Here is a 13,938-nt window from a genome sequence, read left to right on the forward strand (position 1 = left end):
TGTGCAAGAGTTTGACAAATAAAAATGTGTGTCTCAGCATTTAAATATAGTCTGCAATTTATGGGCTATCATGAGATGTTTACAAGGATCTTTGTAGTTCTGTAAGAGGTAGCAGTTTGCTAGAAGAAGGAGGCAAAATGCCCTCAAGAACAATATACTTCCTAAGAGGTAGTAGTTCGGAAGGTTTGGAGTGTAGAGTGATACTTTTGTCACTGGACAGTGACAGAAAAAGTATCCTGGCTCACTGTGCAAATGAGAAAATTTTCTTCATTTACAGGCTGACCAGAAACACTTAGTTTAGGGCCTCTTGTGGCTGCATGCAATTGCAGGTTTGCTTTTTCTTCTGTCAGAGGCAAATCGTAACTATTGCTGTGTGAAAGCTGCAGTGGGGTAGCTTCCTTCCTTCCACTTCCTTCTGAGAGGGAAGTGGCACAACAGAATTCTTAAACATGGATTTTCTAAGGTGAAATATTTGTGTATTTATTTGATAGTGGAATTTGTGGTAATGTGTACACATGCCAGTAGAAATATATTTGAGATGACATGGAAAATTAACTTGTGTCCAATATTCACTTTGTCTAATATTACCTGCCCCATAAATACCAGAAACTGATACCCAGTTCTGGAATGACTGCTTCAGAGACTCCTGCCTTGAAAATTCACAGAAGAGGATGGCTACTGATGTAATACATACCCAAGCTAATTGGCAGCTTTTGTGGTCGAGAGGTAATAATATAGGTAGAAACCAGTAGGTGGTGTGTAGTCAGTGGTGTTCCCCAGGGAGCAGTACTGCCTGCAGTCTTACCCAACTTGTTTGTGAATTACCTGGATGAAGGAATGGAATGTATCCTCAGTAACTTCCCTGACAAAACTGGGGGGAGTGGCTGACACACCTGAAGGCTGTTCCACCATTCAGCAGAACCTTAAAAGGCTGGAGAGTTGGGCATGAGAGGAACCTAATGAGGTTCAGCAAGGGTAAGTGTGAGGCCCTGCACCTGGGGAGGAATAACTCCAAGTACCAGCGCAGGCTGGGGGCTGGCCCCCTAGAGAGCAGCTCTGTAGAGAAGGACCTCAGAATCTTGGTGGGTGACAAGTTGACAATGAGCCAGCAGTGTGTTCTTGTGGCCAGGGGGGCCAATGTTATTGTGGAGTGCATCAGGTAGAGAGTGGCCAGCAGGAAAAGGGAGGTGATCCTCCCCCTCTGCTCAGCCCTGTTGAGGCCAAATCTGGAGTGCTGTGAATGGCTCCTCAGTACAGGAAAGACAAGGAGCTGCTACAGGGGGTCCAGCTGAGGACCACAAAGATGATTTGGGGTCTGAAGCATCCCTTATGAGGACAGACTGTGGGAGCTGGGCCTGTTTAGTCTGGAGAAAGGAAGATTGAGAGTTCTCAATAATGCATATAAATATCTCAAAAGTGGATGGGTGTCAGCAGGATGGTGCCAGACTTGTTTCAATGGTGGCCATAAACTAAAACACAAAAAGTTCCACCTCAACATGAGGAAGAACTTCTTTAAATTGAGGATGGCAGAGCACTGGAACAGGCTGCCCCGGAAGGATGTGGAGCCTCCCTCTCTGGAGGTATTCCAAACCCACCTGATGTGTTCCTGTGTCACCTGCTCCAAGTCACCCTGCTTTGGCAGGAGGGTTGGACTCAGTGATTTCCAGAGGTTCCTTCCTAACATAATGACTCTGAATAAATAATAAGGGGGTATGTGTTATTGTATCTCAGGTAAATTAAATGCGCTTTAATCAACACTGTTTGGTTTTTATTGTCAGTATAATAGGCTTTTGCCCACAAAGTTTACTGGACATACTGTAGAATCAAGTGTTTGGCGTTTTTCTGCCTAACTTGGGGAGAATTCAAATTTTGTTGCCTGAGTCTGCTGCTCTGAACTAATAACATGAGTAAATCTAAATGGGAATAATCTCCATATCTCTACTATAAATTTAAGGCTATATAATTTGATACATTTGGTGAGGTATTTTATTATTTGGTTAGGACTTTGTTTGTTTGTTTGTTTGTTTTTTAGCATGTTACTAAAGGTCAGGATAATAAGATATCCTAAGTCTGTGTCTGTTAAGTATATAGAAAATCCCTACTTCTCAGCTATTCTGCTGCCTGGTCATGCCAGAGGTCTAAGATCAACATGAAGTCATTAAGAAAGCTCTTTAGGTTGGTTGTAAGTGCTACAAAATTAGCACTGATCTAAATCCCAAAGTTTTATGAAGGCAGTTAATACACTGTGAAGAGTAATTTCATTCGTGGAAATGAAAGACGTTTGCTGCCTCTTCTGTATCTTTTAGTCTTCTCATGAGTTTTCTCAGGTGGTCATTGAAAAACTCAGTTGGTGGAAGAATGGCTTAATAGCAAATGATTGAATGATTTGTGACCTACAAAATTGAGAGTGTTTCAAAAAGGAGGAAAAGAGATTTTCTCCACTATTTTTTGAGTGCATCTCATCAGTGCTTTCCCATTATGCTTCTGAAATTACTTTTCTGATCGCTGTTTCAGTATATAATATAAATAAAATAGATGGCTCCAGCTAGGAGGTGGAGGTCATCTTGTGTACTTTACATATTGTAAACTTATTACAAACTTCTTCTGATAACCTGGTGTATTGGGTAATTAATTGTAGTGTTCCTGAGATTTCAGTTTTTGGCTTGAAATAAGCAAGTGCCAAGGATGTAGTACTCTTTCAGTGCCAGATAGCCTGTCTTATGTTTTGGAGCATATGGGTATGTTCTTTCTTACAGAGATTCTTTGCTCATTTCCAGTATGAATTTTCATTAGGGTCACTGGCATGTGTGATTTTTCTCATAATTATAGTTGCATACTTCTGATAGTTAATTGCTTCATAATAGTGCAAATAATTTACTATATTCTGATCTTCCCATAAAAGAGCTAATACATCTTCAAAGCTCTATTTTATATTTTTAATAAAAAGTTAAATTTTACTTGTGATGATGTGGTTGTGTTTTAGGGGGCTTTTGAACACCTCCATCTCTTTCTTCCTTCAAAGTGAGTTTATTCTTTTACAGTAGAGTCAAATACTATGACACTATTTTATGATTGTTGCTACCCAATCAAAAAAAAGAAAAAACCTCAGAACTAAGTTCAGGTTTATACTTTTTATTTCTCTGTATATTATCTTCTTTTTCTGCCCACCTGTTTTAGCTTTTCAATACAATCCCCATAGCATGGGTTTGGGTTTTGATACTTTCTCTCTTTGTTTTGTTTTGTTTTGTTTTTTTTTTTTTTGTTTTTTTTTTTGGCCCTTACTTTGTAGCAGGTTTTCACTTACTGTGAAGTTAGAGAAAGTTACTCTTTGATTTCCAGATTACTTGAGAGGATTTAGCAGTGAAAATCTGTAAGACATGCTATATAAGAGCTCTGCAGGCTTCACTGAGTGCAGATTTTTTGTAAAACATTTCCTACTTTGAAAGTTTATTCCCTCAAACCTGCCTAAGTTTCCTGAGCAGACGACCCTCTGCTTCATCTGATGCTTGCTGTTCCACAGCCCCCTTTTTCTGCCACTCAGTTTTATAGTGAAGGCCTACAGAAAGATGTTCTTTGTTTTGTCTTGGTTCCATCTTTAAAATACTTAGATTTCTGTAGGATGTCAGTATTTGTGGTTGGTCTATATTTGTTTTTTTGTTCTTGCAACCATTGTTAGACATTTTAAATTGAGAAACAGATGAACAGCTAAAACGCAAATATTTTAAAGTTTGGAGGGTATTTATTTTCTTTGTCTGTGTATCTTTCTCTCAAAACATTGCACATTGTTACAAACCAAAGGAATTCCATAGACAAACACTCTGTTTTACCAGATGGGTTTGCCTGAAATACCCGGGATTCTGTTACATTTATTTTATTACAGTTGTTACCAGCACAGCAGAAGTAATATTCTATCCTTCAATGCCTTAGTGATTAGGACTTTCCTAACCTTAGTGCTGCCATAATGTTGCTATTCTTACCCTCTCATGAGGTTGTGGTCTGGCAAGTGTTTCAAGTTGCGCTGGCCTTCTTTGCTCTAAATCCCTTGTATATGCTCATGGGCTACGCTTAAATGTTTTATTTATTTATTTATTTATGAAACTTCAGCACTTGGAACTTTCAATAGGATGTGAATACTCAATTTGAATGACTAATTTTCAAAATGTATCAAGTTTGGGATGAACATATATATACCCTGAAAAATGTCTGTGTGCTTCTGATTGTCTATATTTGTTGATATGTCACTTTCACTTTTTAATAGCAATAATTATATTAATATGTACTTTGTCATATTTTGTGATAGAAAATACATCTTTAAGTGGTCACATTGTTAAATTAACTAAGAAATGAGTCTTTACTAAGAGATAACAAGAGCTATTTTTGAAATATAGGTTATAAATATAAATTGGATGATCCAATGTTAAATTACTTTAATGAAGTTTAATACTAAAATCCACATAGTAAAATAATCAATTACACTGGCAAAAAAAACCTCCACAGAAGCTCAATTTAACAATAACTGATTCTTTTGAATCATAAATACAGCTTTGCTAAGCAGATGAGAAGGAACACTTTTCACTGCAAATTAATTTCTCTTAGTATTATAGTTGAAGGAAAATGTTTTCTAGGAAGAAATTTTTAAAAAGTTTACAAAGAATAACACAGTTCACACAGGTGAACTTCCAGTGCGATGCCTGATGGTTAGTTCTTCACTGAAAGAGTAATGGAGAATCATTGCTATATGTCACAGTTTTTGGGGCTGGATTTGTTATTAGCCATCTTACTTGCAGTATTTAAACTTTGTGAAAGTGATGAAAATTTATTGACTTGATATTTTAGTCTTCTAAGAAAAGGAGAGGCAAAGACCACAGGGTCTTTACCTATTATTCAAACTTAAATTACTAGAGAATAGAGGAAAGGAAAATATCAATAGCAGATAGTTCTGCAGTGAGTACTGGGCTTGCATCAGAGGGAATTATATGGTAGAAATGTATGGGATGTCAGGAATCCCCATATCCTGAGAATGCGATGTGTTGCTCTGCATTTTGCTTTCTGAATATCTTTGCTGTCAAAGGCAGTGGATTTGATAATCTCTTCCTCACACAAGCCTTTGTGCAGTGATTTGCAATTTAACAGAGCTTTGGCCTGTGTATCAGAGATGTGCTTTTGCTATCATTATCATTTATAATCTGTTCAGACTTGGCCACCTTTTAAGTCTTTCTGAAAATGTTTGGCTGTGTGCACACTCAGCAAAACCCTCTTAGTTTTTTATCCATTACATTGCCTGAACATCGCCTACACTGAGCACAGTCTGGCTTGGAAATGAATGTAACAATGCCTGCAGATGTTTCCTACTAACATGATGCTAACAGCAGAGGAAGCAGTCTCCTTTTCAGCACACAGTTCTCCTCAGCATAGAAATAGATGTCCTTAAAAATATACTTTTTTGTTTGTTTGTTTTGTGGGTGGATTTTTTTTGGCTTTGAAGGGATGCAGTTTTGTAATCAGCTCCTTCTGCTATGGGATGGCTGGACCTGGGGCAGCTGAGGCTCTCCATGGGCAGACCAGGTGGGGAAAGGGCTGCTCACCAAATTGCAGCCAGCTGTGGCTGCCTCTGCTGGCAGACAGCTAAGTGCTCTTTCTGCTTCAGCTCCTTTCCTGTCCGCCTCCTTCCTCCTTGATTAGTTTTATCAGCCTTTTTTATCTTTCTCTAATGTGACCCTGTGCTTCACTGTGCAGGGGTGTCTCTCTGCCCTTGCTGTGTCCTTTCCATGCCTGTCCTGCTGGGAGCCCATCACCTGCCTGCCTGCCAGCCTGGGACAGCAGCTGCGAACTGGCAGAGGGACAGAAGCAGCGCCATCCTGGAACACCCTCCTGCAAATCTTGTGCAGCTACTGAACACTCTTGTGGCTCATGAGAATGTTTCCCTGACAAAGTATTCCTTGATTTAATGCAGGAAAAAAAGAAGGAACCTGAAGGCCCCTCAAAAGAGAACTGGCTCTGCTTTGGCTGAGACTCATGGAAAACTAATTTCCCCCTTCCCTCCCCCATATGTTTTGTTTATTAGTTAACTTCCAGCATTCATGAGTAGCTAGTTACACTGGGCAATGCTGGACAAAACAGGCAGTAGCAGAACTACTATAAGTAAAAAAAAAAATTAACTGTTGTCATCTCACCTTGATAAATGCAGTGAGCAGGGAGGCATGGCACTCTTGATCTATATATGTCTACTCTTGCTATTGTTTTATCAGATAGTCCAGACTCCCCTAATGTCAGGGAGAAAGTAATTTTTATCATGGTCCACACTTAAATGCCAATATAGTAGGTGAATCAGATGGGCTTTGCTTTTCTATCTGTAACCCTGCCAAATTCTAGTTTAACACCAAGCATTGCAGAAGGTCATCTCAGAGAATGATTCCTAGAGTTAGCCATAAACTACTTGGGCAGTCCAAAAGGTATTGCACAAAGTTTATCCAATAACATCACCCATATTTAATTTTGACAGTATTTTGGTTGTGCTGAAACTAAGAAGATTAGCAGTTTCCCTTGATGAATGGCTGTTCTTGTTCCTTACCCTTGAAGAAAAATGGAATTGTCATTTTTAATCTGATTAGCTGGAAGTTTCCTCTTACCCCAGGCTATCTTTCTCATCATTATTTTTAAACTGTTAGACGGCTATCATTTCTTGTACCCAGTCATAGATCCAGTCTTCTGATTTGGAAGTATTTTGCAAATAACATGTAAACCAAGAGTATTTTTTACAGCACTGAGATCATTGTAGAAATTATCATTTCAGAGTGGAGACTGTAATCCATAGAACATTTTTACAAAGACCTAACATAGCACGAGACCCTAAGCTTTATGGCAGAGGTATAGATACATATATTGGTGCTATCACTGTGGCTTCCCAGACAAATATTCAGGCCTCTTCGAAGAAGAGGATTCTTTCCCTCCAGGGATGATTCAAGGACACGGGCAGAGCTCTCGCCATCATGACTGAGAGCAGCAGTTAGCTGAGAATCCAATTGACACTGTCCACAGTTTGCCAATCTGCACCTGATACCATGGATCCAGGTACCTTGTCTTTGTATTCCAGCTTGTTGAAAGGCATCTGCCTTTAGGTGGCAGGGAAGAAAGGCAGAAGTGTTACACAGTGTGATCGCAGAATACTAGGAAACAGGGTTGGAAAAGACCTTTATCATCTAATCCAGCCTCCTTCCCCGCAGACTGCTTTGCAGATGCTGTTTTTGATTCAATGTAACTGTTCTCACATGCTGAGGAATCTATAGGGTCACTGAGAAACACTTGTAGCTCTGGGGTTACAGAATGTGCCAGCTAGTAACTGTTGTGTCAGTGTGCAGAAATAAAAGCAAGGAACTGTAGAATGGAGTACATTTTCTCTGAGGGTCATCTGGTGGAACAGAAGGTGGTTTAGGCAATGCGATGGAGTCGGAATGCCATCTGTTTTTGTAGATGCCCTCGGGACATCGGAAGTGTTGATAACTCTAGCTGGTCAAGGATGTAGTGGAAAAGAGTTTTATGAGCAAATTTTTCATTGAAAATAACGTGCATGTCTCTGGAGATGCTTGGGTTGCTGTTGAATGGTTATTTGTCTGTAAGAACTACAAAATGGGGGGAATTTTTGTTTTCAGTGTTTGACTTGAGTTTACTTGTTGAAGTGTTTGGTTGTATCAGGACATTATAAGGCACCTCTTGGGCATATAATAAGGTAAAATGCAACACACAGCAGTGGATATACATTATTTTAAATGGACTGTACTTCACTTTCTTTGCTGATGAGTTCTGGTTATTTACTTCATTGTGTAGTATGGCTGTACAGGGCAGTCATTCTCTAGTGCTAGCTCACTAGAGAGCCTGTGTTGGATAAATGCTTTGGCTTTTGGAGGGGAATCCTACTGGTAGAGGGAGTGTTTTTTGAAGGAAAATAATTGTTATAAATTGTTTCCAATTGCTTTGTGACCACTGACATGTAGTATTTTAAATTACTAAAGCAGAGCGAAATCACTGACAGACCCTTTCAAAGGGTCATCTAGAAACAGCACAGGCCTGAATTCAAGCCACTGATTTCCCTTTACCACATAAAGAAAATATATTTTCAATTAAATAATTTCTGTCTTTTAGCAAGTACATGTGGGACTAAAGTTACGATCAGTTTTAAATGTAGCATATAGTGCTGGATTCTTTCTGCTTTAATTTTAACCTTCCTCAACTGCTGTATTAGTGTTTGCAAATTTTATTATTCCGTATTTATTTTTGCTAGAAGTAACATTAAGACTGTGAATTCACGTTCATACAGCAAAAGAATTAAAACTACTACAGTAACTCCAGTAGTAAATATTAAAATTATATTATTCCTGAATCGATACAGGTAACATTCCTTTTAACAATAGAAATAGCAGCAGAAGTAAAGCTTTGAACAGGCAACCATAGAATCCTATTTGCTAATTACTGCAAATTATTAAATACACCTCTGACCCTGTTTTGAAGCAGTATTTTTACTTCAGAAAAGTTTGAAAACTGATACATAAAATAAGTCAATCTCAAAATAATCACCTGTTTAGGTTTCTCGTCTTCCTGGTTTACCCTCTGAGCCAAAATCCAGTATTTGTCCACTTCTGCATTTGATTAATTCCTGCTTCATGGTCATCATACCGGATTTTCATATTTTACAGAGACTATATATAGGCTAGATGAAAAAGAAGGGGAAAACTTGAATTTTAAACCTTAATCATCCTAAAAGGAAGGGAAAGGCTTTTCTTCCTGGCTAGTATGCACAGTGAAAGACTTATCTTGGGGAGAAGCGGTTGTGAGAGAACCACCCAAGGTGGAACAGTGTGAGTCTCTCTCTGGAAACAAAATTGTAATCATATAATCATAAAACTGGTAATCATATAATCATTTAGGTTTGAGAGGGCCTTAAGTTCATCTTAACGGTGGGCTTGACTGTGCTGAGTTAAGCCATGTCCTGCAGTACGACATCTGCATGGGCAATGTATTGTGGCATGTGAAAGGAACGTGTTTTGCAGTGAAATCTACTATTTACAATAGCCATTAGTTTAGGAATAAAACCTTTCCTATCAGCTTTAGAGTCTGTATCCTTTGCACTGTTTTTTGTGTCCTTCAGAAGACTGACAAAGTTGTCAACTAAATAATTCCAAATCGGCTTTTTGAGTACATATTGTACTAATATAATTCTAAGAGATGTCAGGGTGCTCTCTAACAGCGTTTTCTAGGGGCTTACTGGAGCATATGTTAGACAGATTTGTGAAGCCTCAGCTTGAACTTTAGTCCCTTTTCCTCTCCTTTGTAATCTACTCTAGTATTTATTGTAGTCTAGATTCTTGCTGCCTGGACCTAGCAGGCAGGGAAGTCCCTATTTGTGAAGAGGAGGTGATGAATAGTCACACTTCTCTGACTGTCCCTGTTCATGCTTCATCCCACTGCAGACTGGCAGCCTCAGCAGATGCATGGCTTTACCTCCCACCTCCCACTGTACTTCGTGTCTCAGCAGGACATCCTGTTTGCAGTTTCTTTCCGGGGACGACTTTTCTCGTTCCTTTTTTTCCTCTAGGTAGGCATTGAAAAACTACAAATTGATGACAGCAATGGCAGAAATGACACTGTGTTTCTCTTGCAGATGCCTGCAACGGTTTATCTCATTATTTTTTGGGAGAGTTTAAGGAGTTTACATCACAGGCTGTTCTACAATGAAAATAAACTAGTCCGCAGATGTGGTCTAAAGTACAAGTTGTGTTGTGTTTGCAAAAGTAGTTCCCAATCACAGTGTGTTTTGTAGCCGTGGAACTGAAATATTAGAAGATAGATTCGCAGCAGGAAGTGGGTTTTAAAATGCTAATTGCTATTTGCTAGTCATTAAACTGGAGAAGAATGTGTTGATGTTATCTTTAGGCGAGGTGCTTTTCACCTTATTCTGTTATCCTGTCCTCTTTCCCCCGACCTCTTCCAGAGGAGTTCCTGGTCACTGGTAACACATGGGAATTGATCAGGCTGAAAGTTAACCCAACACACCCTACAAAAATGTTTGGCTTGTTCCTGCTGTTACATTATTTTTGTCAGTTTTTATTGGGGTTCTGGCATGTATGTCTCCATTTCTTTATGTCAGTTTATTACTCATTTCTTGACACTTAGTTAGAAGTTGTTATTTCTGTCCAAATAATGAGAAGGAAGACACTAATGCTTTTGCCCAGATACTTGGAGATAGTTGAACTGTATATTGTTTTTTTTGTAAATTTGGTTTAGAATTCCATTGGTCTTACTCGAGACTGGGAAAGGGGAAAACAAAGGAGGTAAAAATACAGGTGATAGTTTTAAACAGGAATTTGGTTGAACTCTGGAAAGGTTCAGCAGATGCATCAGTGGATGCAGGGATGGTGTTAAGGAACCCAGCTGCATTGTGTCTGGGTCAGGCAGAAATACCTGCTATGTGTGACTTGTTTCTGATGTAGCAGGCTACACAAGGAAGAAACAGAGCAGTGAAAGGAAACAAATCTTAATTTTGATGTTATGTAAACTAGATTGATACTTAAGTACCTCAAAGTAATTCAGTATATGCTGCTTGCCCAGGTCACAGGAGTATGCTGAGGCTTAGGGAAGGAGAGATCTTGCTGAATTTTCCAACTAAACAGAGTGCCAGTCTGTGGCAAGAGCAAGCAAGCCCGAGGACATACATGCAGCAGACTTCCTCCTTGTAGCAGGAATGAACTTGGTTACTCTGTTTGCAGTGTTGGTCTGAGCAAGGATATGATCATGCTGCTTCTTGCTTGTAGTCTCTTACCTGGTTTTGTGAGGTGAGATGTGGGATCAGGAGGGGAGTAATCCTTTTTTGAAAAACAAACCCCACATTAAATCTTCTAGAAATTCCAATAAATTTATAATTTTGTTTTAAAATTAATGAAAAGGACGATCCCACTGCAACATTTTTCTTACCTGTGATGATTCAAAAGAACAGCTTAAAAATACCTTGAGACTGATAGTGTTTTAACTGAGCTGTAGTAGGAAATACCTAATGGTGTGGTATCTTTTGTGATGTAGCTGGTGTGGAAAAGTCATCAAGTATCATAACTAAGAAAAGACAAGGTGTTTATGATTGCAAAACACAAATATGTTGATGTATAGATAAGAACTAAATGGAAGATTATAAGCAGTAACTTTTGTTCCAGTCAACTGTTAATTTTAGGCAACACATTAGTGATGTGGAGACATTCTGAGATCAAATGGAGATGCAGAGTTTCTTATAACTCTGTATATCAAACTGCCAGTGACAGAGAATGTCCACAGAACATACACAATAATTCTGAAATCTTTGTTGCTACACGTTTCCACTTTTGAGTGGCCCATTTTAGGATTTTTAGGAAGCATAATTAATTTTAGATAGAAAATTTTTAGTTTTAAACATATTTCCCACTTGACAGAACTGAGAATAATTCTATGTATATAGTTTCGATGCTGAGCAAAATAGGGTTGCTGCTGTGGTGAGGTTATTATTTTTAAATCCTGACATTCACATGTAAGTATATTTTATAGAGAAACTTCTGATTCATAATTTGTAAAGGTATGAAACTGCAAAATATTGCTAAAATACATTCCAAGTAATGAGTGACCTCTTGTAAAAAGATGAAATTTTTCTATGATGCCCAGTATGGCTCTCCTGAGTATTGCTTTGGATCTCCAGTAGGTTTTAACTGGAAGAACACTTTTGAAACTTGACTTTGAGAGCTGTCTTGTTTATAAACAGAAATAAACTGAAGAGGTTTAATGCTGCCTTTTAAAAAAAGTCGTTGTTCTATGTATATCTGAAACTACATCACTAAATATTTTATTAACCAAGGTACCTTCCAAATTTGCTAGTCTTTAAGCAAGCAAGTCTTGGAGGTATTTCACTTATTATACATTTCCTGTATAAACTATCGCATTTGTTTGTTTCTCTTTATTTACTGTCAGTCAGCAGTCTTGCTGTGGTCAATCCTCTTAGTCTGTCATTTGTTGTATGTACAATATATTCATACCTATTATAAATATTTTTTCTGATTTCTTTTGGCATGCTGGTTTCACCACTAGTATTTTAATTTACTTTGTAGCTTACACTACATTTCACTTTTGATTTTGGTGTAATTCTCCTCTCTTTTTTTCTTTATCACTGGAAAAATAATTTGTATTCAGCATCTGTAACTATGAGATCTTCAGAGTTTTACTTTGCATTTCTAATACCCATTCTTTATCTGTTTTAGCATCTCCCTGTATTCTTCCCAGTGTTCTTTACTTCCTATTTTCTTGTAAGTATAGCATATTCTCTTTTTCCCCTCAGTTTCTATTGACCTGTTTAACCATGTGGCGTTAATTGAAGCTACATCTCACTCCTGAAGAAAATAATTAAATTACTGTATGAGTTCAGTTTCATTTTACACCCTCTCCTTATGTCTGGGTTATCTTGTTATTTGTCTGAAAAGTATTCAATGCAATATCTTTTTACATAACACAGCTATCTAAAATTGCACAGCATTGATCTTAGTAGAAATTAAAATTCAGTTCCATTCTGTTTGTTCAGTGGTTGGAATCTGACATGAACAGGTGGGTCCTTGGCAGGTTTCAGGAAGCAATCAGTCATGTAATTCATCTGTCATTCTGTCTTATCTATGACATGTTTAAATGGTTTCCAAGTTGAAATTGAGCTCACAATTGTTGCTGCTTATGTACTATTCCCATTATTTTTGTGTACGCCATCTTTGCTTTACTCAATAGAATTCTTCTGTCATTTGTGTAGTGAATCTCCTTAATATTTTTTGTTTCTCTGTGTGTTCGTAATAGATTGTTTCCTAAGGCAAGATTTAGCATTGTAAGCACCTACTACACTTAAAAATGTTCAGACCCTGTCACCCATGGACCACCTCTTAGTAATACAAGTCTGAGCACAGCTTTATGAACTTCCTTCTGAACACGAGGCTTCAGTACTGGACTTTGGAATTGCGGCAGTGGGAGTTGTAACAACTTGCTAGCCCAAACTTCAAATGGAGATCTCTTTTCTTCTTTTCCCCTGCTTTTCCAAATTAACAGGTTGTAGATCTATGTCCTTCCATGAATTTGCAGTGATAATATATTTAAAAATCTATGAATTTGCTCTTGAGCTGTGAACACATCAGTATGACTCCTCTGGAAAGATGTGCTCCTGCCCACATCAGGAAATAGTCAAATAAACCTTATTTTCCTATTGCCAGCTACACAAACTATAAAATTCTCTTTTACTGCACACTTTGGTTTAAAGTATCAGACATGATACACTTTGTTCTTGGTGTTTGTGTAGCAACAGCCATTATTGTACCTAACTAAACTTCCCTTGGTTTTGGTAGAGTTGATGGTAGTTGCTAAGTCCTGCTCCCTGAGACAGACCTTATCTGGTTTGTCTTCTATGAAACTTGTTTGGAAATTTGCCTTAAACCACGTTTTTCTGTTGGTTAGTTGTTTTCTCTGCTACAAATGTAGCTTCCTAATTTTTTGATTTTTTTTTTTTCTTCTTCCCCTTCAAAATGTCAGCCTCCTAGTATTGGTCTTTGTAATAGTTCAGAGGCTGTAGTTTCATATTCATACATTGGTGCTGCTGAAATAATATGTCCCACTTAAATATCACCATTTTAGTTCTGTTGCTTCTTTAGCTGTCTCTTCTGTATAGTGATAGTATCTTTGTTGATAGTTGCATTTTAATCTAGATACTAATAATTTCTGTAAAGAAAAAAAATCCAGTACTTCATAAAAGCAGATTCTTACAGGAAAAAATAGCTTTTGGGGATAGGGACTACCTGTAACTAATAATCCTGGCTTCTATATTCCTTGCTTTGTAGCCTAAGGGAAGCCACTTTGGCAGCTCTGAACCATTTTCTATGTATGGCAGCATGTGTTAACTACTTA

General features: G+C 38.1%; 1 protein-coding gene across 5 annotated transcripts in view; it reads left to right on the forward strand.

The window, feature by feature from the left end:
• The window catches only part of CDYL (chromodomain Y like), a 103,589-nt gene that overhangs the window by 68,859 nt on the left and 20,792 nt on the right, over positions 1–13,938 (forward strand). For 2 of the 5 annotated variants that reach the window (XM_068198678.1, XM_068198668.1), the window contains exon 3: positions 12,267–12,311. The exons of 2 other annotated variants lie outside the window; for them this stretch is intronic. In XM_068198678.1, the coding sequence (XP_068054779.1) occupies positions 12,267–12,311 (45 nt within the window). Of the gene's footprint in view, positions 1–896; positions 976–12,266; positions 12,312–13,938 lie in introns of those variants that run through there. One more of the 5 variants, XM_068198686.1, reaches the window with a different exon arrangement.

This window comes from Anomalospiza imberbis, chromosome 1, assembly GCF_031753505.1.
Source record: "Anomalospiza imberbis isolate Cuckoo-Finch-1a 21T00152 chromosome 1, ASM3175350v1, whole genome shotgun sequence".
Taxonomy (NCBI): Eukaryota; Metazoa; Chordata; class Aves; order Passeriformes; family Viduidae; genus Anomalospiza; species Anomalospiza imberbis.